The 24,264-nt window shown below is 43.5% G+C and overlaps 1 protein-coding gene across 1 annotated transcript; it reads left to right on the top strand.

Annotated features, from left to right (window-relative positions):
* Positions 1 to 628: 628 nt before the first annotated feature.
* Rgmb (repulsive guidance molecule BMP co-receptor b) lies at positions 629 to 23,011 on the top strand. Its single transcript, XM_045132486.1, has 3 exons — positions 629 to 794; positions 6,542 to 7,050; positions 19,716 to 23,011. The coding sequence occupies exons 1-3, from the start codon at positions 644 to 646 to the stop codon at positions 20,382 to 20,384; spliced, it is 1,329 nt and encodes a 442-aa protein (XP_044988421.1). The 5' UTR covers positions 629 to 643; the 3' UTR covers positions 20,385 to 23,011.
* Positions 23,012 to 24,264: the final 1,253 nt, after the last annotated feature.

Here is a 24,264-nt window from a genome sequence, read left to right as displayed (position 1 = left end):
CCGGGCCTAAGCGACCCGCGGCCCGAGGGCGGCCAGGAGGGAGGACGCGGAACTGGAGTTACGCCGCGCAGGAGAGAGGCGGGAGGAGACGCGGGGGCGGGAGCCGCGCTTGCAGCCAATGGAGAGGGGAGGAGGGGCGGGGGCCGTCTCTGATTGGCTAGTCCACGGAAGGGCGGGGCGGCAGTGCCGGACTGAGATTGATCGACCTCCCAGGCCGCCGAGCGAGGACGCCGGAGCGGTCGGACTCAGCGTCGCGGGGCCGGTGCCACCCGGTGCATAGCGCCCAGGGCCGCCGAGCCCACGCTGCCCGGCGCCGGGACGCCCGCGCGCTCGGGGTGGGTCGCGGGCCGTGCTCACCGTCTTTTGTGTCTTCTCTCCCGCTCCTCTCCTCCCCGCCCGCCCGTCTTCTCCGGCCGCCGCGATGTCTCCGCGCCCCGTTGCCGCCGCCGCCGACTCCCTCCGCCCGCGGCGCGCCGCTCCGTGCGGCGGTGGCGGCGGCCCGTCTGCGACCCTGGCCTGAAGGAGGAAGAAGAGGAAGCGAGGCGCGTCCCCCGGCCCATGCCGCAGCCACGGGCCCGGACCCGCCACGGCGCCCGCGCCGCCGCCCTCGCCGGAGCCCTCGAGACCCGCTGCATGGACGGGCATGGGCGTGAGAGCAGCACCTTCCTGCGCCGCCGCCGCCTCCGCCGCCGCCGCCGGGGCTGAGCCGAGCCGCCGCCCCGCGCTGTGCCTGCCGCCGCCGCCGCCGCTGCTGCCGCTGCTGCTGCTGCTGGGCCTCGGGCTGCTCCGGGCAGGTAGGGCGCGGGGCCGGGGCGGGGGAGCGGGGCCCGGCCGCGGCTTTGTTCCCCGGGGTGGCCGGGGCGCGGCGGCCTTGGAGGCCTCGGAGCGCGCGGCCCGGACCCGCCGCCGTACGACGCCCGGGGCGGCGGATCCACGTCCCCGCCGCCGCCGCCGCCGCCTACCGGGGTTCGCGGGCAGCGCGCGGGACCCACGTTCCCGAGGCTCGGCCGCTTCCCGCCCGGGTGTGGGCTGCGGGCCGGGCTCGGATCAGGTTTCCACGGGCGGCGTCTCTGCAGCCCCCCCCCCCCCGCACGCACACACACACACACACACACACACACACACGCACGCACACACACACACTCGGAGCGAGGTTTGCCCCCGAGTTTGCAGACCTGGCGGGGAATCTCGGAGTGGCTGGAACTTCTTGGGACGGGGATGGCTTCTGGGTTCCCTCCGCCCGCTGGGCCTGCTGGAGCTGCGCCCCAGGCCCGGGTGGGTGGGTGTTTTCGGTTCGGAGCTCGGTTGACAGTTACGTGCTGCGTGCGGGCCTGAGGAATGTGCTCTCCGCAGGGAAGTAAACCTGAACCTGAGCCCAAGAACCACCCACCAGAGGCCTGTTTTTGCTTTTCAAAAGCGTTTGACTGAAACCCAGGACGCTCTTTACAAATAAGCACCACTTCTTTTTAGAAGTTTGCCTAAACAAAGAACCTACCTTTTGTGCCAAAATTGGGGAATAGTCTTTCAAGCTTCAGAAGCAGAACACTACTGGATAAGTTTTCTTTTCCTGCAAGGCCTTTCTGTGTTTATGAGCAACCCCTACACTCCGATTTGGAGAACCTGAACTTTAATGCCACCCAACTGTGCGCGGAAATTTTTCGCTTACTAAATCATACCAGCCGTGCTAAAAATCAGGGAAGTCTTTCAAGTGAGGGGGGGAAAAAAAGGCATTTAAGGAGACAACTTAATTTACTTTGCGTAACTTTGCATTGTGACGTAGCAGCTGTATTTTAAGTCACTTGAAGCAGACTGAAGTGTTAATAAGTGTAAGAGCAAGCTTTAGAGGAATTTAGGCCTTAAATCAGTAGTTTTAGAACCCTAGAAAACATTTGCATGGAGTTCCATGAAAAAAATTAATGTGCCAATATATACTCAGAAGTATTTTGCTGAAAAATATATATAGGGTGCACTGTGTATATGAGCGGAGGTTGTCAATAGAAAGTTTTAAAAAATGTGTCCATTAGGTCACATTGTAGTTTTCATGAAATGGGAGTTGGCTAGCTAGGTTGCACTGTCTTCCTCTTGGCTGCCCCTGTTTCCCATTGGGTCCTGTGACAGGATTGGATGCACATATTGGTTCATGAAGATTTCTTTGCTGGCCTATGAAAGGCATAAGAAACGGATCTAGTTTTAAAACAGTGAGGTGCTTCTTGTATAAGAATCTTGACAGGGAAGCTTCTCAGTAAAGTCACTATTAGATTCTATCTATTCCGCGTGCTTGTGAGGCTCCAATTCTCTGCTAGCTAACTTGCTGGAGTGGAGTAATGAATGTGGTTACAGAAAAGACAGCTCCTTTTGAGACCTCTCCTCCTGAAGAGAGCAGCTATTGAAGTGCAGGGATTGATTGTTCACAGGACCAGAGAGCCTAGCAAGTGCTCTTTGCAGATGGACTGCCATATGCTTTATGTCTGGGTCCATATCGTATGGCCCAGGACCCCATATGGCTCTACAGTCCGTTCAGTTCAGCAGCAGCAGATCTCTTTTCTTTTTATTATAAACGGGATTGGGCTGCAGATGCACACAGCCCTGGAGTTAAGGAAACTGTCCCGCATGGTTGAGTCCTTTATGTTTGATTCATTACAAAGTGATGAAATGAAATTTTTGGGCCCACAAATTCTTTCCCACTTTCTGCAGGTTGCATGGGAATACAGTCATGCCAATTGTAGGTGCTCTGACCAGAAGAATAGAGACGTCTTTAAGTGCATCTTTGAATTCTGCCCTTGGGAGGTGGTTTTTGTTTATTTACACGTGTGTTTTAAGTTTTATTTTAAGAAAACCTGCAGTTCTTGAATGAAGCTGAAGCAGATTAGTTACATGCTTACTCATACACTTCATGGCCTCCTTGGCTACATCCTTGAGATGGTTTCTGCTCTGCATTGTCTTGGCATTCTGACAGGAGGCTTGCTTTACTGCCCCTAACAGGCAAAGTGTCCGTAGTCATTATAAATTCATGAAGCCTGGATATTTCTGGGTGTATGCTACAAATTAGTCATTATATAGGAGCCTGTGATGGAGCTGAAAATGCTGATCCCAAAGCATTTTTTTCCTCTGGTTAGACCTCCTCCTCACAATCATCTCTATAGCTGACTACTGTTAGGAACCTTATCCAAAGCAAAAGAAGTATTTTGTGTGCAATTTCTGAAGCCTTCAGTACCTGCCTGCCTGCCTGCCCTGAGGAAGGGAAAGGTTGAGTGGGTGTTGAGGAGGAGACACATGCTGCTTTTTCCTTCTGACAGATGCATGTGATGTGCATTTCCATGCTGTTCTTACTTTTGATATTTTATGACTATTTGAAATAATTATAAGTAAACGTATGCTCGAATAGATTTTATAGACCATAAAAAGAACAAATAGGCACTACAAGTTTAGCGGAAAGTTCTGGTGCTGTCCCTTCCAGTGTTGCTGAGTGATCTTGGCCCTGTTTCTGCTTCTGGTTTTATGCTATGAGTCTGATTGAAACTGAAGAGTTGTTGTGGGTTGGTTGTTTCAGCTATCAGTTATTACCGTTAAGAGTCAGGAATTTAAGGGAGAAGTACTACAATAGAAGGAATCCAAGGTTGGAGAAAGTGACTGTGTCCATCCTGATACGAAGTGTGTGCAGCCCCATCAGGGGAAGGCAAGGCCTTTAGTGTACCCCACTGCTTTGGTAAAATGGCTTTGAAGGCCTTTTGAGGTTGTTTTGAGGTGTGAGGTTGTTTAGTTGGTTGTTTTATTGATTTGTTTTTCAGTAAAAATAGTTGAAAATAACCTAATCTGTTTTGGAGGAAAGAATTCTATAAATACTGGAGCTGCTTTGGACAGAACAAGCCTAAGATGGACCAAACATGTGACAATGATTTTGGTTTTTTTTTTTTTTTAATGTGATGTAGTGACTGCTAGAAATCCATACCTCCAAAATATTAAAATGATTTTAATCTCTTATTCAGATGAAAGTGAATGTGAAGGCTAGACTATGGGTCTTTGAAATTTCAGAACGATGACAGATTTGTCACCAGATGTTGTTACTGCCCACATTTTTCTCCCAACTAAAACTAGGAATAAAAATTACTGGCTTCAGTTAAATTTTAAAAGCAATATTAAAACATCTTTCTAAGACATCATTGGGATTAATATCTGATGTCCCAAGTCTTTGTATAATCCTAAAGTTTATTTTATCTACACATTGACATAATTGTATATTTGAGAATAAGCTACTGATTTTAGTCAAGCATGGTGGTAAAATTACTCAGCTGTAATTAACCTGAAATCCCACATTCAGGAGACTGGTGTAGAAGAGTTCCAAGGTTCAGGCCAGCCTGTGAGACCTTGTCTCAAAAAAATTATAGGGCTGGAGAGATGGTTTAGCAGTTAAGGCACTTGCCTGCAAAGCCAAAGGTTCAGTTCCCCAGGACCCATGTAAGCCAAATGCACAAGATGGCACATGTGTCTAAAGTTGTTTGCAGTGGTTAGAGGCCCTGGCACGCCCATTCTCTCGCCATACCTACCTCCTCTATCTGCCTCTGTCTTTCTCAAATAAACTTAAATAATAATAATAATAATTCAGTCACCTTGATTTCCCCTCTCCCATCTAAAATAAAGATTGTAAGGAACCATATGCCTGAAAAGATGGAAAAGTTCATATTATAACAACCTGCTCATTTTTCAGAAAACTAATAAGTTATGAAGAAATTAAGAGACTTCCTCCATAGAGTAAAGACTAATAAGGAATTTTTAGTAACAAATACAGGCTATAGTTCATTTCTATAAAATTTGATATGGATGAAGTATTTCTCTTCAGTAATCTGTTCTCACTTTATGGAACAGAGTATTAAATTGATTGGCATGCATGACTGACCTAATGTTGGCAGTTCCTATGCTGTTTTTCCCCCTCTCTTGTGCTTCGAAAGGTTTTATTAGTTTCTATATGAGAGGCAAGCAGCAAAAAATAATATGGAAATTGATTATTTTTAATATTAGGTAGTCGTGTGTGTTCTCTTGACTTTGTTTTGGTTTTCTTTAAATTTGTTAGGTTTGTGTGACCTGTTGGCTTAAGGGAGAAAGCAAGGTTGATATGAACTCTAGGGGTTTTCTGCTTTGTATCCTCTGGGTGGGATCACTTGTACACGGAGCCCAATTGCTATTGCTACTTTTTAGTGTTTGTTCTTAGGACTTGCTGAATAGCTGGGATCCCAGTGTGACAGACAAATGTTGAAAGAGAAGTGCAGTTTGGTCAAGTGAACCACTTTATTTTTAACAGACCATTTACATTTTGTAGAAACAAGAAATTTTGACAGTTGATATACCTTGTTGATAACGTGCCTCAGAAAAGGTAGAATAATTTAGTGTGGGATTCCTTTTCTTCATAGCCTTACCCTGTAGCATTACAGAAATCAGGTTTTTAAAAAAGGGTGGGCTGGAGCGATGGCTTAGCAGTTAAGGCGTTTGCCTACAAAGCCAAAGGATCCTGGTTCAATTCTCCAGGACCCACATAAGCCAGATGCACAAGGGGGGGGGTCGCATGCATCTGAAGTTCATTTGCAGTGGCTGGAGGCCCTGGTGTGCACACCCCCCTGCCTTTTTTTTCTCTCAAATAAATAAATAAATATTTTTAAATGTGTTAATTAATGGTTCTATAAGTTAGAATTTTACCTTTTCCTCAGGTGTGGAGGCTTTCATCATGATTTGTGCATAGCTTAGGCCTGAGAGTGTTTTCCAAAGCAAATTAGTCATGCAGTTTTTTTGAAAGAAAAACAAAAGCTGGGGAAATGATGGCTCAGTGGTTAGAGGTACTTGCTTGCATAATCCTATAGGTCAGGGTTCAATTCTTCAGCCACCCATGTAAAGTCAGATGAGCATTCACTTACAGTGGCAAGAGACCCTGATTTGTACACATACATGGACACAAGTTAAGTAAATAATTTTTTAAAAAATGAAAATATTATATACTCGGCTTTACTTTGGAGTAGAAGAATCTTTGTCAATGCCTTCTTAAAATATTTATTTTTATTATGAGCAGAGAGAGTATGAGTGTGTCAGGACTTCTTGATGCTATAAATGAACTCCACATGCATTTGCACTTTGTGGATCTGGCTTTTTGTGGGTGCCGGGGAACTGAACCCCAGGTAGGCAGGTTTTGCAAGCAAGTGCATGTAACCATTGAAGCATCTTCCCAGCTCTCAAAAATCTTCAAACAGCTAAGTTGCTAAAATATTTCTGTTACTATTCTTTATAATTTTAACCTCAGAATACTAACTCAGACTCATGTTCACTCATTAAGGCCCATGTTTTGAAATTTTCAGTTAACAACACATACTTTCTTTTTGTCCCAGTGGCATAATTTGAGAGACATGGGAGCACAATACAACTCTATTTCTGAAGGCTTCTTAAAATAGATTGTATATGAGCTGGAACAGGCTGTTCCCAGAGGAGAGTGCCATTTTCTCCTGTAGCTTGGGAAGTGAGCCGCATTTACACAAGTTTGGTCTTATCTTCTTTCCCATAGGTGACTGCCAACAGCCGGCCCAGTGTCGCATCCAGAAATGTACCACAGACTTTGTGTCCCTCACTTCGCACCTGAACTCTGCCATTGACGGCTTTGACTCTGAGTTTTGCAAGGCGCTGCGTGCCTATGCTGGCTGCACCCAGCGAACTTCAAAAGCCTGCCGGGGCAATCTGGTTTACCACTCTGCTGTGTTAGGTATCAGTGACCTCATGAGCCAGAGGAACTGTTCCAAGGATGGACCCACATCCTCCACCAACCCGGAAGTGACCCATGACCCTTGTAACTATCACAGCCATGCAGGAGCCAGAGAACACGGGGAAGGGGAGCAGAACCCTCCCAGTTACCTTTTCTGTGGCTTGTTTGGAGATCCTCACCTTAGAACTTTCAAGGATCACTTCCAGACGTGCAAAGTAGAAGGGGCCTGGCCACTCATAGATAATAATTATCTTTCAGTTCAAGTGACGAATGTGCCCGTGGTCCCCGGATCCAGTGCTACTGCTACAAATAAGGCAAGTGAACTTCTTTTTGTTTCTTCTACTCATAATTTCACCTACTTGATTCTACAGACGGCTTTTGAACTGTCGTGGAAAGAGCTTCGTTTAGAGGAACCATGCCTTCTTGGACCACTGTTAACAGAGTTTGGTAAAGGATTAAATTAAAATTATTTAGTAAGGAATTTTCTCTGGAATGCAAACTCTGGGACTAAATTTAAATAGGCAATGATACGAAGAATAAAAAGTCAACAGTGAAATTGAGTTCTCCAGGGAGAAAAGGCAGGACTGTTTCATGAGAAAAATATCTGCTTTTTTTTTTTTTTTTTTTCAGTGATGTGAGTACATGAGTGTGTGACTATCTAGTACTGAGGCAGCTGATGGGAATAAAGAGAGCTGTGAAGCCTGAGGCTATGACCCATCAGGAAGCATATTTTATTGGAGATTTAGAAGCTACAGTAAACATAATGGCTGTAAGCCAGGTTTCCTGGTGGCAAACTCACAATGGTGTTCCAGTTGCTAACCTCTTGGTGACCAAGGAAGTTAAAAATTGGATATTGCAAAGCAATGATATACAACTCCTTGTGGCCTCATTACAGTTACTCTGCCCACTGTCCCTTGCCTGAGATCCATGTTTGTTTATTGAAAAAAAAAAAAAAACAATTTATGAAGATCCTTGGCACCAACTGCAAGGCACATGTGTCTAAGTGCAGGTAGGGAGAGGGTTTCCAGTTGCCAGTCAGCTAATTCAATCATTAGTGAATAAATCAAAAGGGGATTTTTTTTTTTCTCCCCAAAATAATGTCCTAAGTTAGCCACTTCTTCCACTATCTTTCCAGCCACAAACCACACACTGGCCATCTCATCTCGCTTTAATTTCCTGTATTTATTATATCTGTTGTTAAGTCGGCTTGAACTAAAATATAACTGACCAGGATTGGGCTTTTGAAATTCATAAGGCTGTCCTTTTGATTCTTGGACACCCTTGCTTGCTTCCAAATGTGTGTGGCACACTTTTAAATGAGTTCAAATTATTTTATTTGGAATTTTATGGAGGGGATTTTACAACACCTCAAGTTATCTGGAGACACCTAGGAGTGTCACAAATCTAAGAATAGAAGTCATTGCTCTGAACAAAGATTCTACTGGCCCAGACATATTAGAGGATCTCCAAATGTTTGTACTTCAACACCCACTGAAAGCTCAGGTTTGATTTTGCATTACCAAATTCTACATCTCAAAATACACTTTCCTTCCTCTGGTTTTTAATGTGTGTATAAATAATCTCTCCTACATAGGTATCATACTATATATTTGATATAAGCTGTGCTATAGAGACACATAATTGTGAAGCTGTAAGTTAGACTTTGACCAAAAACCCGTCATTGCTGCAGAACCTCAGGCACTCTAATCTGGGAATGGTCACCGGGCAACTGAATTCAGTATGGTAGTCCTTTAGTCACAGAGAAAGTTACCAGCAGTTGTTCAGATAATCAAGAAGCTGAAAGAGTCAGCTTCACAGTAACATGTCCACAGAGGACAGGACTCTTCTGTGCCTTGCATCTAGCCACGTGTCACTTTTGCTTGTTATTCCATTTGTCAAAATTCTATGTATTTTACATTATGGTAAAAATATTTACAGACAACTAGTAATCATGTATTAAAACATAAATAGAACAGTGTACCGTGGTGTATTTGAGAGTGTTAAATTTAGTTAGTGAATCATACTTTTAGCAAATAAATAAAAAGTACAATACTGTTTGATCCCTCTGCAAAGAACCAGTGGTTTTGCTGTTTCAAAAGGAGGAGAAAAAAGTGCTCCACTGACATGAATTCAAGAGGACAATGAGCACATGTGCATTTTTAATTGCATCATTAGAAAGTATTTTGCCACATCTGGTGGCCATCCTGCTCAGCAGCACTTTACTCTGGTTCCATGACCTCTAGTATTTGGTGGGGTTCTTTGTTTTGGGTTTTTTCCCCCTGTCCTTTCTTTCCATAGCTCTCTCCAAGGCCCTGTGAGCATCTGGAAGGTTAAGTATGATAGCCTGCTGCAAGGCTGGAATGCTGTGCTACCAAAATCAGCACAAGCCTAAAACCATGACCACACCCCCTTTCACCTACCAGGGCCTGAATAAAATCTTTAAAGACCCTCAGCATAAAATGATGGTAGCAAAAATAATGACAACATAAGACAAAATCTGTTTACAAAATAAACATTTTTCTTATTGTGTACTGCAGTAATTTTTTTAAAAGATACTTTAAAAACATTTTCTTCTGTGAGTCCCAGCCTTTTCATCACTGTGACAAATATCTGAGAAAACCAGTTTAAAGAAGGGGAGCTTTATGTTGAGATTTTACTCCTGGCTTGACTATATCTATAGCTTTGAGCCTCGTGTGAGGCAGAATATCGTTGAGTGGTGAAATGACAGCAGCAGATAACCTCATGGTGGCCAGAAAGAAGAGAGCAGCGTGGGAAGAAGGGGATAGGGAGGTGAAGGTTGAGGACAAGGTATAAGAAGGCATGCCCCCAGTGTCCCGCCTCCCCCAAAAAGGCCCTGGCTTGTGCTACTCTGCCTTCCCCAAATGCTGCCATAGTATGAATCCTTCAGGGGATCCTTCTGCTTATTAAGTCAGCCTTCCTGATCCACCAGCCAGTGGCCATCCCTTGAACACATGTACTTTTTGGGTTACATTTGATTTTCTAACCATAATAGCTCTATGGAGAACCTGTGTGCATACTTAGACCAGTATTGAGTAACCCTGCTTATGTGGTCAAATGTGTTAATGACCCATGTGCTCAGTATCACTGTGTATAAAGACTACCTGATGCTACTATGGAAGGTGGCCAGCTAGCTATGGTTCTGGAAGACTCCTGTTTCAACATCCATCATTTCAGCACCTTCCCCTCTGAATAGAAGTGCTGGATCCTGTGGATGGTTTTCAGTGGGTTACTAGTAGAGCTGAGTTCTGAGAGACTGGCTTGAGCAAGCCATTTTCAAGTCTGTCGTAGAGAAATCTCTCTTCCAACAGTACCTCCTTCCCCATCACAAAAGGACAAGATGGGAGGGAGGATCTCAACAGAATGAAAGCTGAAGTCTCTCTGTAGTCAGTGGGATGTTTATTAGGTAAGCCTCTTTTTGTACACAATGAGCAGCAAGTTAAGGCTGACGGGCTGAGGGGCTTGCAGTGTGGTAGTGCTGTGTCTGCCCTTGTGTACTGCTTCCCCAGCCCCAGCAAAGGAAGGGCTTGTTTTCCAGGTGGCCGTGGTATGCACAAGTTAGCTTTCTGGGGCCTCTCTGTTTTGTGTTTATGCCCTCTGCCAGCCTGCTCCAGTTGGCCAGCTTGCCGGTGGGTGTGTGATTGAAGGGGAAGCCAGGGCAGGTTTTTCATCTCTCCACCCTGGGGCTGCACGGGTTTCTGGCACACCTACACACCTCACCTCGGCTGAGATACACATCAGCCCTGGGCCATCTTCCCCACCTCTAGCTGCAAGAGGCAGCTACAGGCATGCAGGTACTAAGGGAGAGTAAAACGATAGGGCCGGCTCAGAACAGGCATAGTAGGCAACACTGGGAGAAGAGCAGATTCTGTTGGGGGAGGAGGTAACCCGCCCCCCCCCCACCCCAGGCTCCAGAGAAACACATGAGGAGCTCTCCTGTGTCTTCCATCCTCCAGAGGAACCAGGCCATGTTTGTGCAGATGGCTTCTTCTCCTCCCTTACTCATTTTGTGGGCTCTGTTTCTATGTTTAAATAAAGGTGCTCAAGGAGACCCTTTGTATGGCATGTTCGTAGAGGGCGATACTGAATAAATTCTCCCTTCCATGGAAGGATTCTGCAGGTCCCAGTAGCAAGTGTGAGAGTCACCGGAGCCATGGTGTAACTCCGTGGTAGAGTGCTTACCTAGCCTGGGTCTGGCTCCAGCTTAGATCCTCAGCCCTGCAAAACAATAAAAATTTTTCTTTTCTTTTTAAAAATGTGGCCTTATGTGTACTGAGGAATTGAACCCACAGTGGCAGGCTGTGCAGGCAAGAACCGGCAAGCCACCTCTCTAGCCCCCAAGGGCATTTTAAAGGTTTTCTTTTAACAAAATACTTATAATTTAAATACTTTTAAATCACACAGCTAAACAATAGCAGTGTTTTTAGTAATTATAAGTAATTTGAATATTTTTTGCTTTTTTTCCCTTTTGCCTTATTTTAGTCATATTCTTTCCCACCACTTGGACTTTGCTATATGATACTTCAGTTCACTGAAACAAAGTAGATTGGGGACTGGAGAGAGTGCTCAGCAGTTAAAGGTGCTTACCTGCACAGTGTGACTGCCTGGGTTTGATTCCTAAGTAACCATGTAAAGCCAGATGCACAAATGGCACATGTCACTGGAGTTCATTTGCATTGGCAGGAGGCCCCCATATGCCCATATTCATTCCATCTATCTATCTTCTGTCTGTCTATTTAACCATCTACTATATTTCTATGTCTTTCTATCTCTCTCAAGTAAATAAATAAAATATATATTTTTAAAAAACAGACTGGGAAAATTGGGGACCACTACAGGCCCTGATATAAATTTTATGAGACACATTCTCATTTCATCTCTTCATGGGAAAATGAATTTTCCCAGTCCTGTTTGTCTTTGGGGTGGGAGTGTGCCCTTTGTGCTTGGTCAAACCAGATGACTGTTGGTTAAGTAAAGTGGACACTAAGGTAAAATGTATGTATGTATTTGCTATGTCCTGCTATGGCCTCCTGTTTCTAAGATCTGATAGGCACCCTGTGCCTGTCCTATGCACAGAAGGTTGCCATGCCCATGAGGGGCATTTTTAAGAACTTAGTTTTGTTTATTGTTTATTACTGGCTTTCTTAACCAGTATAGTGCAAAGCTTCCTATTACGATAAAATACCAGTCTTATTTACGCTCCTGGAGTGTGATCTTTAGGTTACTTCTCTTTTCTGATGGCCCTTATTATATATTTTTGTACAACATATAGGCATGTAAATCAGTGGTCTGGATCATTCTCTGTTGGTTACAAAATCAGAGCCAGACATGCCTGCACTGCAGAGACTTTCAACTGTCATGTTAAGTATATCTCTGGATCAAGGTTTGGAAATCTGTCCTCTATTGACCTCAAGCCTAGTACAGTTTTTTGTTTTGTTTTGTTTTGTTTTGAGCCAAGTTTTTACAACACATTAAGTTTTTAGTAACTGGAGACATCAGTGATTACTTTTTATCAACTAAGAAAGATAGCTATTACTGCCTCCAATTGGCAGATTTGTGTTTTGAATGTGTGTGCTGCTCCTGCGTATGGTCGTATGGGCTTGGTGGGGGGCTTGATGTTCTTTATTTGAGAATAAAGAACACTTTCCAGACATCACAAAGTGCCTTCCAGAGACAGTTTATGTAACCCTTAGGTGGCTTTTGTTTTTTGTAATGATTACATATATAACATAGGTTACTCTTGGCCTTTCTTTGAGATTTGTTCCAGCATTCATAAGGTGATTCAAAGGACTGTACTCTGCAATTTGACACAGATATCAAAAATGACAAGGAGAGTGGGCACAAGAGATGAGCTGCTGAGAAACCTGTCCCATGCCTTCACCCAAGGCACAGCCTCTCCCTGCCTTGGGCCTTTCATAGCACACAGTCTTGCACTCCTGGGATTTGGCAGCGTTTTGCTTTATGCCTCCCAAATTCTAGGTGGCCCCTTACCTGCATGTGTGTCCATAGTCACCAGTCTTCTGTCAGTGTCCCAACTCATCGCTAAAACCCATAAACTCCACTTAGGCACTTTTGTTTTTCCTGTTTCAGAAACAACTGAGACGTTCTTGTTTGTCCTATCCTCCTCCTCCTAGCATAGCTGGTATTGGTACTGGATATTATAAAGGTCTTAGGCTAAGGAGCTGCTCAATTTTTGCCTCATGTGGTTTTAGTAAAGTGGCTGGAGGTAAAGAAGAAAAAGGAAAAATTCCACATGCATGTGGGGAAAGAAAGCAGAGGAAGGAGAAATCATTCATTGGGTGATCACCATGTATGTATGAAAGATTATTTGGTAAGATGAATGAGCTTGCCTATTCTTTTTTTTTCAATATATTTTTTTTTTATTAACTTCCATGATTATGAAAAAATACCCCATGGTAATAACCCCGCTTACCCCTTTGAAACTCCATTCTCCATTGTACCTAGTTATTCTTGACGCTACACTTCAAATAAGGTTTTCTTTTATACTCTCCATATGCATCAGCTCACTCTGGTTCAGGAATCTTTTGCCATCGTTCTCATCTCCCTAATTTTGCCACTCCTACTATCCCAAATGTGGTTTGAAAGGAGGAGACTTTCAAAATCCCCAGTTTGTAAGTGAAATTAACCCCTAGGTCTGGAATAACCAGGCAGGATTCCATGAGGGTGTGGTGGGCCTCTGCCTCTTTAAAACAAACCCTTACTCCATAGTTTAAACCAGAGGCAGGAAGCCAAGTCTGATACACAGCTGAGAGTTAGAACTTGTTTTTCTGTCACGATTCCAAATGTGTGTCTCTCTGCCCTGCTAGATTTTCTTTGAGTCAACATTTGGAGGGAAGAAGAAGGGGGCAAGAAGGAAGCATTGGATAGTTGGTGCTTTTTTTTGGGGGGGGGGGCTTTACTTAATGCTATCCAAACAGCTTCTGCCTGTGTGGAATGTGGCATATATGCGTTACCCACAGTGTTGAACAATGAAAAATGCTTCCTTACCCATTCTGTCTTATTTGTTTTGACTGCAGTAGAACTTGCTCTTCCACTGTTGAGTTTTGTGTTCTTGTGGGTGGGGTAACTTAAGGACTTACCTACCGCTAGACTCCTCAGTCAGTGGTAAGTAGCCAACACACCTAAGATAGATATTTTAACTGATCAGCCTTACAGTAAGTACATAGCGCTGCTGGGTCTAGATGGAACCCATATGAACATGGTTCTGTGGAAGGAGAGTTCTATATGCTCTACTTAGCTGCTTATATCCAGAGTTGGAGTGAAAAAAAAAAAATGGCCGACTCTCAATGGATTCTTTTCAAACATAGTAGGTATACTGGAAATGGAACTGGTGTAATAGCATTTAAACACGAACTTCTCATCTGCTGTGCATGTGCTCCTGAAACAAAGGTCAGAGTTCAGTCTTCCCATTTATGGTATGCATGTGCAGGCCCTTATACTTGGAGGCACTGGTCTCCTCTCCCTGCCCAGATAGAAGCATATTGTTGCGTAGCTGCTTGAAACACAGTCACTTCTTTTGACCACCTTTTTCCTATGTTCTCAAGGGTCAATTTTTCTTTCTTGACATTGTCAGAACTTGAACCTAGAAGAGACAAGATTTTTGTGTATTTTTGTGTATTTTGTGTATTTTTGTGAAGAATTTGAAGTCCATTGAATTTTGCTTCCCAATGCTGAGAAGTGATTAAAGGGCCTGTAATTTCCTATTTTCTATCAGTCTAGGAACAACAGTGCCTTAGCCTTTGCCCACATTCCCACCCAGACAGGACCTGTGCCCTTCCCCTGACTTTCATCAAGAGGAGAATGCCTAAAGACAAGAACTGCCGGGGCAGATTCTGGCCAGCTGAGAGGCACTGCCTATAGCCTAGGCTCCCACCTTTTGAGACTGTCCACACGTGCTTATCTTCACATCTAGACAGCATGGTGAGCTGGGCCTCCTCACAGTGCAAGTCGCATCACAAGCTGAGGGGGAGAGTCCTTTTGGAGGGCCTGGAATAGTACAAGCCTGGAGGCCTTTCCTCTTCATGCTCAGCCTAATGTTACTGGTGCATAGAAGGAAGTTGGCTAGTTTCCCTGTCTCCACTTATTTACGTTCCCCACCTTCTTTGCTTTAACTGTATAGAAATGGCTCTGTGAAAGTCTGCATCTGCATGTCTGTCCCTTCCATGTGTCACCCCAGAGTCAGCTTACTTCCATTCTGGTGCTCTTTCCAGCCACCACACTTGCCAGGTCCCTGGACCACCCTAGCAGCCTTCAGTCGTGGGTGTCCTTCCCCTCTGGTTTGGCTTCTTTCTTCCCCATCTGCTGCCAAGTGCCCCTTCAGCAGCCAAGGAAGCCCCTGTTCCTGCATGTACTTATTACCTAGGGCAACACTGGAGACTGAGTGTGATCCATTCCACTGCTCTGCATGCTGGGAGTGCTGAGTGTGGAGCTTGTGGAAAGACTTGAGAGCAGAGAAGTGTGCATATTTGATACCTGTTTTAAAGGCAGTATATTTCTTGGTCTCATCACATCCCTATAAGGAGTCTAGGGTAAGGTTTTTAAATGTGCTTCTCACCCTGTAAGCACATGTACTGTCTTACTGTTAGCATCTTATCCTAGCCCAACATAATTATCTGACAACTTGTACTCTTGTGAATATTAAGCTGTGTGTAGATACTTGATGTCACTGAAGAGGAGTGTAGTTACTTTCCAGCAGTTCACAGCTTCCTAACAGATTGCCTTTCTAATGGTTTTAGGAAAATTGTCAGTGACATCATAAGTTTCCATCTCTACATTTTTTCTTCAATATGCTACACATAAAAGCCTTTGTGGGTTTTACATGAACTTGTTCAAACAGAACATTTAGTGAATGTGTGTGAGATATGAGATTTCTCTGTGCTTCACCAATAGGACAGAGATGGAGTTCTTCCCATTTTTATGTAACTGAAGTTTCGGGCCCTCTGTCTGTACAGAGCAGCACAACCCCAGCTAAGGCCATGCTATGGTCTGGTTTCATCAGACGTAGAGTGGGCAGGATCAGGGAGATGTCCAGGGAAGGTGCATTCAAGCATCTCTTCTTGACTTGGGAGCCTAGAGCTGGGCTTGGTGACACATAGCTGTAATCCCAGCATTTGGAGGGCAGAAGTAGGAAAATCATGCATGAGTTTGAAGCCAGCCTGGTCTACATAGTGAGTTCCTGGCCAGCCAAAGCAAAATTTACTTCCATGTGCATTAAGTAGAATTTTAACTAGATACATAATCAAGCTGATTTTTGTGACTATTTCAGTTTCTTATGTTAAGACAAAATGTGTGAGTTCTTCTGTATAAATGTTCAGTTCTACTTGAGGATTCCAGAAATTCTTCACACTTGGAGTGCCAAGTAGCCTGATTAAACACTGATAAATGTTTCTTCTACAATATAACAGGTGCAAATATTTTAAGTACACAACACAGCCTTCAGAAAATTCTACTGCTGCAAAGCTGTATGCAGCACTTGGTAGACACAAAGGCTATTGTACCTTGGGAAGAACTTTGGCTCCTGGTGAAGGAAGTGTCTGGCTTTTCCTCACTGGACTAGTTTGTTTTCATTCAATGTATTTTCCTTTTTGTTGGTAGAAAGAAGAGGCAGGTACTACTTAATTTTGATATTTTATGACAAACCTTCTTAACTTCTTGTTGCCTTTTTCTGTGTGGAAAGGTTGATATGTAGTTGCTATCTTTCTCTTCCTAACAGACCCAATAGACCTTGTGGGTGGTAAAGAGCCAGGAGTGAGACATTAAAAATGAATGAGGAACGCTAGAGTAGTTGGTCTAAGGTGGGGGTGAGAGGCCCTAGATGGGCGAGGTTTAACAAAAGACATTGATGTTCTAAATGCACAGAAATGCCATCTATCAATAATAAATGGTGTTGCATGGAACAGATGTGCCAGAGTGAGTTATTACAGCATGTGGATCAGTTCATGGGGGAAGCATGCAGCATAGCTGGCATTTTTAAGCTTTTTTTTTTTTTTAATGCTGTGTGAAAGCTTTTGAATATCCTTCCTATGCTCTGAAGGATGCTGTATGGAATTTTTTTTAAGTTTGAAATTTCAAAATGTTTCAATTAAATTTTGTATATTTTTGAAGCATGAATTATTAACAATGAATAAGTTTCTTTTTCTGAAGAGGAAGACAATCTGAAAATGAATTTCTTGCTCTTTATGGCTGAGTGTTTGCTTTTTAAGAGCTTGTGTTTTGTAATGTTCTGAGGAATGAAATAGCATTACAAAACTCAAGACATATGAAACTGTTACCAGAGGTTTTTTTTGTTTTGTTTTGTTTTTCCTGCATTACACTGGTTAGATGTCTGGGTGCATTGATTACATATCTTGGTTCAGAACACACTGAAAGTCTAGAACCTCATTCCTGCTTTGGGTGGATTCATCACCTCAGCATGTTGATTCCATAGGTAAGTCTGTACAGGTGCCTGAGAGAGAGACATCACCCGTTAGGGGGAAAAAAAAATCACTGTAATTTTCTCAGAGGAAAACACTATTACCAAATTGGAAAGACAGACTGGATTTATTTTTTATTTATTTGAGAGAGACTGGGCACTCCAGGGCCTTTGGCCACTGTAAGCAAAGTCCAGACTCATGTACCACCATGCACATCTGGCTTATATTATGGTTTCCTGGGGGGAAGGGGGTAGAACGTAGGTCCTTAGGCTTCACAGGCAAGCACCTTAACCACTGAGCAATCTCTCCAGCCCTGGAATATTTTTATAGGTATAGGTTCTGGAGAAGTCAGGCTTTTTTTTGTGATCTGGATAACTAGCCTTGGTGTCACAGACATGGAAATGATGGCAGTATGTAAGGTGTTTAAGATGACTCCTCAATTTCTAACTTGGAATCGTTGTATTTAATGAAAAGGACATCTGGAACTATTGTGTTCATCTTAATATTGACCCCTGCATGCCTGTCCTGTTCATAGTTTGGAATTGGATGTCTCTGTGCTATTGCCCCAACAGAAGGAAAGTCCTCTCTGCTCTTCTTAATGTGACACAAAGCATATAGTTGTCCCTGCCAGTGGCAAGTTACTTTAAACTTGGAGTTCGTTAGGCTAGAAAGATACACAGCTCAGTTGTAGGAGTCTGCTCAATCTTTGAATGTTACAGTTGAAAATGATGGTAGTGATTATATTGAAAGGTCTACTACCTTTTTAGCCCTCTGTATTGTTAACCTGTAAATTTTCAGGTGCAAAATTTACTTGAACTAAACATTCAGCTCCTAGCAGTTCCAGCAATTCCTCAAAAAGGCATTTGTCAAACTGACTTTAGAGGCAGCAAATAAATCTGTTTTATAGTCCCATTAGATACCTAGCTCAGAACCCCCAGTCAACTGTGGAAGGCCTCTGGTGGACACACAGCAGTTTTCCCGAAATCATCTCTGGTACACCTCCATTGGGTTGTTAAGAAGGTGTTGAAATGTGAGAAGGCTGGTAGTGAAATCAGATTGTGGCTGGAGTAATTCAGAGGAGAGAAAGCCCAGCATTTTCACAACACATTGTCTGGCTTTTAGTCGCAGCTGCAAACAACGGATATGAATTTAACCAGTTACTGCAGTGCAGCTGGTTCAGATCTGCTTTGTAACCGGCTGAAGTAAAATGAAATGGCTGGAAAATTCCAGTCAAGTAACACCAGTGGGAACATGTGGAATTAAAACAGTGTGAGCAAATGCTGGCTGACTTGGGAAAAACTTCAGACATAAACTTGAGGGTGGTAGTGAGGACTTGGAGGGGCATTTCTGGCCTTTTTAACAAGAGTCTATTGTTTTGATTAGTTCCCTTGCAGGAGCTAGAAATGTTCTCTCCATCAGAGTGACTTGCAAAGTGTTTGGCTTGTCTCCTTCCTTCTTGACTAAAGTCACCTGATCCTTTTTTTTTCTTTCTTTTTTTAAGAAGGAAGAAACAACTCAGTGATTAACAGTAACACCATTCTCAAATGGAGTCTTTTTCTTTGCAGTTTTCCCACCTTATGTGACGCAGAAGCCCTGTCCTTTGCTCGTTATTTGTCTTCTCCCATTGCCTACTGTAGTTGGCTGCAAAGATCAGGGGAAGGGCCAGGGTTCCTTTTTTTTTCTTTTCTTTTCTTTTATATTTATTTCCTTTATAGTTGTTCTAATTAAAAGATTCTGCAGGGAAGAACATGGACTTACTGAAGAGGAGCTTTCATTGTCAGTGGCCTTTTCTTCCTCTTCCTGAACCGTGTGCTTCATTTGGAAAATCTAGAAGCTGCCGGAGGAAAGATCTGAGGAGTGAAAGGCCCCTGATGCTGTTTGGGGAAAACATTTGCTGTAACTAGGTTTGGGGCATATTGTCTTTGCCAGTGCTTAGGAGCTACACTTGCCAAATGATTCCCTGTCACAAGGATTAGCCAGTGATGTGAAACATTTGATTAAGGGACTTAGAGAAATCTCTTCTGACACACATGATTGGTAGCTGTTGCTGGCTTGTCCCCCACAAAAACAAAACAAAACAAAAAAAAGAAAACCTCCTTCATCTCTCAGTATTCTCAGTATTTATATTACATTTCAAGTGATGAGTCATTGGGTTTGGAGATAGTCCAATGAAGGATCTTTTTAGAAAGCAAAGTTCTATAAGATATATTATTAATTAGGCCCCTGAGGGCTTCTATATAACGTAGAAAGGAACCTTTTTCCCACTCAGTCATCTTTGAAAGGAGAAAACATTGACTACTCCCCAATCATAACACTTCTCTCTGTTTTAGGAAAGTGACCCAGTGTTGATTGTGATTCTAAATACATAGGCCTCTGTTAATTTCAACCATGTATGTTTGTGAAGCCAAGTTTGTGAGTGGAGTTTGGGGATTGTGCTCAAAAAGGTGGGCAGCCTTTGCTGCAGGAAGGTCACTGTTCTGACCCCTTCCCACACATTAAGTTAAACTTGTGCATATTCCACCCCACAGATCACTATCATCTTCAAAGCGCACCACGAGTGTACAGAACAGAAAGTGTACCAAGCTGTGACAGATGACCTGCCAGCTGCCTTTGTGGATGGCACCACTAGTGGTGGGGACGGTGATGTCAAGAGCCTACGAATCATAGAGAGGGAGACTGGCCGCTACGTGGAAATGCATGCTCGCTACATAGGCACTACAGTGTTCGTGCGACAGCTGGGTCGCTACCTGACCCTAGCTATCCGAATGCCTGAAGACCTGGCCATGGCCTATGAAGAGAGCCAGGACCTGCAGCTTTGTGTGAACGGCTGCCCGCTGAGTGAACGCATCGATGATGGACAAGGCCAGGTGTCTGCCATCCTGGGTCACAGTCTGCCTCGCACCTCCTCTGTACAGGCCTGGCCCGGCTACACACTGGAGACTGCCAGCACTCAGTGCCACGAGAAAATGCCAGTGAAAGACATATATTTCCAGTCTTGTGTCTTTGACCTGCTCACCACTGGTGATGCCAACTTTACTGCTGCAGCACACAGTGCCTTGGAGGATGTGGAGGCACTGCACCCCAGGAAGGAACGCTGGCACATCTTCCCTAGTCGTGGCAATGGGGCTCTCCGCGGAGGCAGCTGTCTGTCCCTCAGTCTCGGACTCACATGCTTGATCCTTATTGTGGTTTTGTAGGAGTTGTCTTTTGTTTCTTTGTTTTATTTTTTTGTCTATAACAAAATTTTAAAATATATATTGTCATAATATATTGAGTGAAAGAGTATATATGTATATACCATGTATATGACAGGATGTTTGTCCGGGGACACCACCAGATTGTACATACTGTGTTCAGCTGTTTCACATATGTTGGATGTAGTGTTCTTTGATTGTATCAATTTTGTTTTGCAGTTTTGTGAAATGTTTTATAATGTCCCTGCCTAGGGACCTGTTAGAAAGCACTTTATTTTTTATATATTAAATATTTATGTGTGTACCTGGTTAATATGTATAGTGCATATCCACAGATCCCATACACAGCATTCCCTTTGAAAGTGACCGGTTGTTTGTAGCTACTCTGGCTGTTCCCTCCTGCACTCCTGTCGCTACTGATTCTCCACGGTGCACAGCTGTCACTGGCCACTTCCTGGTGGAGCTGCCTCCTTTGCTTTGAAGTGTGTTCTACCCCATCTGCCCTCCCCCAACCTGAAAGGATACTCACCGCCTCCTCTCTAGAGTACGTCTTACTCCTAAACGCTGATCTCACACAGAGCCTAGTTCCAACAGCTAGCTATCACTTTGAGAACCTGGGGAAACGATTTCTACAGTTCTTACTACTATGTTCTAATTGTGACATTTGAGCACATGCGATGTTAGGCTGGCCCTTCTGAAGCTACTGTTTCCATAAGTAGAAAGTGGCTAGTGATGAGCATTTCAAAGATCAACACCAGGCTTCTTGCTATCCCTCAGCAGCACAGAATTCTCCACATCCTTTGCCTGTTTAAATTGCAGTTTTAACCTTTTAACTCTATTCTTTAGTCAACATGAAATCATATTTAGTAGTTACCATGCCTTGCAGTTTCTCATGTTCTTTTCCCTTGCTGTTTGGGCCCCCAAACATGGCCCCCTGTGTCCACCATATTATCTCCTCAACTGCGCCTTAGGAATCCAAAGACAGGCTGTGTTAACGTTACTCTGATATGGAGGCCCAGATCCCATCACAAAGTCCTCCATTCTTCCTCACCCTCACTCCTTGAGTTTCCTCACAGACCTTGGCTTATCTGTCTGCTTAATGAGTTGGAGTAGGGCCTCAAAAACTTGTCTTTGTTAGCATGTACTTAACATGCTTGCTAGTTAGTCCTGACATTCTCCTTAATTAAGCATTGTGCTCCCCAGGTTGGTGGTGGTTTTTTTCCCCCCCAGTTTTTCCTCTCAGCACCTATAGTTGAATATTAAACATTTGTTCTGTCACTTAGTGAAATCCCTATAAAGTAAAGTGATCTTGCTCTTCTTGCAATTGCAAAATGAAAATAAAAGGCAGCAAGAGTAACAAAGTTAACTCCTGAGTAGGTTTATATTTAAGTGTAAATGTTTGATTCTAAGAGGTGGTAAAATTTGTATTTTAGTATTTCAAATTTACATAGATGTAAACTGCAGATATTAAGTAACATAATGATTTAGGCCAAGATACGCCTGTGTTGGCCAAGTGACATCTTTTGCCATACCCTATTGCCCAGTGGCATTGACCTAGGCCCAGGCTAGCAGCAAAAGAGAAAACTTTGTGAAGTTCTGTTTCTTAGTGAAAGACTACATCATCTATCACAGGGTGGGATTGTAAATAGCCCAGAGGCTGCAAACATCTGCCTTCTGGTGTGTGAGAATAATCTTATCTTGGGAATATGAGAGTCCCCTGCTTCTTTCCCTTAGAGGTTCGACTCTGAAGAGTTGGAACATAGCCCTCCAAAAGACAGTTCCTTCAAGTCCTTTTAAGGAAGCTGGACTAGAACTGGTCAACTCAGCTCTGAACCATGGCTGCTTTTGTTCACCTACCAAACCATGTGCCGAGTTCAGAAGCCGTTGTTGACTAATAACTTGTAATTGAGTAGAACAGCAGAGGGAAAACATTGAGGATATTTTTAAGCACTATTTTTGTGAAGATAGATAGTATGAAGGGTAAAGTCAAGCAATAGAAGTTTTTAGCAGCTGGGTTTAGTGTGTATGAGATTGGTGTACTTTTCCACTTTCTAGGACGAACAAAACAAAACAACCCACCTCCACCAGTAGTTGGAAAGGAAATGTAATGCTCTTACCAAATCATTTAGCTGGGGAGATGCTTTGGGAGTATCTTGCATCACTGTCATGGTAGTGCATTGAGACAGTGTTCCTGAACAACCTTTGCAGTCCCCGCAGATCACTTTTAGAAATAAAGCATTTCTCTAAACAAGAGCCAGGTTTGATTTGGGGGGAGAGGGAGAGCTTACTATAGAGAATGCTGCTTGCACATGTCAGGAAGTCCTTAAGTCCTACATGACCAGGCTGTAGCTGTTCACAGGTCTCCTCGGGAAGCTTAAAACTTGGGGTGGGGGACACTGGTTTTCACAGATGCTCCACGTGGGCTGTCTTTAAAAAAAGACTCAAAACAAAACTTTTTTTTCTTTTGGGTCTTCATTATGCTTGGAAACCCCCACAGTGTGTCGAGTCTTTGCAAAGAAACCTTTATATGTGGTTCATAGGTATATGAATAAGTATCTGTGTAAAACAGTGAGTTGCAGTGTATAAATACTTTAAATTATTATGCTAGAAAAATAAAAAGTTAAATACGATGCTGAGGAGTGTTTGTTCTGTGATTGTAGTGACACCTGCTGGAAGGGCTGAGAACTGCTGGAGAAGTAAAGAAGGGAGTTCCAGAATGCCTAGTTCCCCACAGGTTGAACTACTTGCCCACTCTTTACTATTGAATTTTTCCCAAATAAACTTCATACAACTGCAAATAAGGCAGCACCTATGATATTGGCCTGCTGGTATTGTCCTGAAGGTCTGTCTCATAACATTCTGCTCCCTTGAAGACAGGTAACACACACTCTGGTTCTTTGGAAGGCAGACTGATTTCCTTACTCCTGGTGGGAGGGTTAAGAACAGGGCTTTCTCTTGAAGAACTTACAAGATGTGAGCTCCTGGGTGTTCTGCAAGAAAATTTCACACGATTAAGAGTCTCATGCTCTACCATCTGAGCTTGCCAGCGATTATAAGTTGGTCTTTGTTCAAAATGCATATCAAAGGGTAGAAGTTTGGAAAGGAACCAAACTAAAAGTGCAGGAAAGCACTGTTGTTACTAGAAGAATACTACTATAAGTACAAAGGAGATGGCAAGGGGGTTCTTTAAAAGTTAACTATTGCCATTGCTGTTTCCACACAGCAGTTCACAGAAAGAGAAATTGCAGGAATTGATACACAGCAGGGGCCAGGAAGACAGTTGCCTAATACTCAGTGCACATCTGTGTCAAATGAACACAATTGATGCAGTGAAGTCTGTGCAGGTCCAAAGTAATTCTTTAGTCACGCTCTGACCTCTTACTTTAAGGAGACTTAATGGACAACTCCAAAAACCTAAAGCAAAGGTTTTATTTTTCTGTTTTAACTTTTATTGATAATTTCTACACATACAAACAATATGCCATGATCATTATACTGTCACCCTGCCAAATTGTCCCTTCACTGAATCCCTTCTTTCCAACTAGTCTTTCTTCTATTTTGATACCATTTTTTTTTTCTCCTATTATGCATGTCTTGTGTAGATAGCATTAACCACTGTAAGGTCATGAGTACCATGGCCACTTTATGTCTAGAAGATAGTATTGTAAATTCCCTCCCCTTCCTTTGGTTCTTACATTCTTTTCACCACCTCTTCCCAAATGGTCTCTGAGCCTTAGAGAGTGGAATAGAGATGCCTCACTTGGTGCTGAACACTCCACTGTCACTTCTCAGCACTTTGATGAGGTTTGACTCCCTCTAGTGGTCACCACCATCTGAAAAGAGAAGCTTCTGTAGTCAAAAGTGAGAGTATCTCTAGTATCTG

Source organism: Jaculus jaculus, chromosome 13 (genome assembly GCF_020740685.1).
Source record: "Jaculus jaculus isolate mJacJac1 chromosome 13, mJacJac1.mat.Y.cur, whole genome shotgun sequence".
Classification (NCBI taxonomy): Eukaryota; Metazoa; Chordata; class Mammalia; order Rodentia; family Dipodidae; genus Jaculus; species Jaculus jaculus.
The sequence above is the reverse complement of the archived record's forward strand: the minus strand, read 5'-3'. Positions and strand labels throughout refer to the sequence as shown.

What these genes read in the sequence shown, in the direction of transcription:
- Rgmb (XM_045132486.1), top strand. Translation starts at nt 644, where the DNA reads ATGGGCGTGAGAGCAGCACCTTCCTGCGCCGCCGCCGCCTCCGCCGCC. An exon ending in CCTCGGGCTGCTCCGGGCAG is followed by an intron (nt 795 to 6,541) that starts GTAGGGCGCGGG and finishes TCTTTCCCATAG; the next exon opens with GTGACTGCCAACAGCCGGCC. An exon ending in GTGCTACTGCTACAAATAAG is followed by an intron (nt 7,051 to 19,715) that starts GCAAGTGAACTT and finishes TCCACCCCACAG; the next exon opens with ATCACTATCATCTTCAAAGC.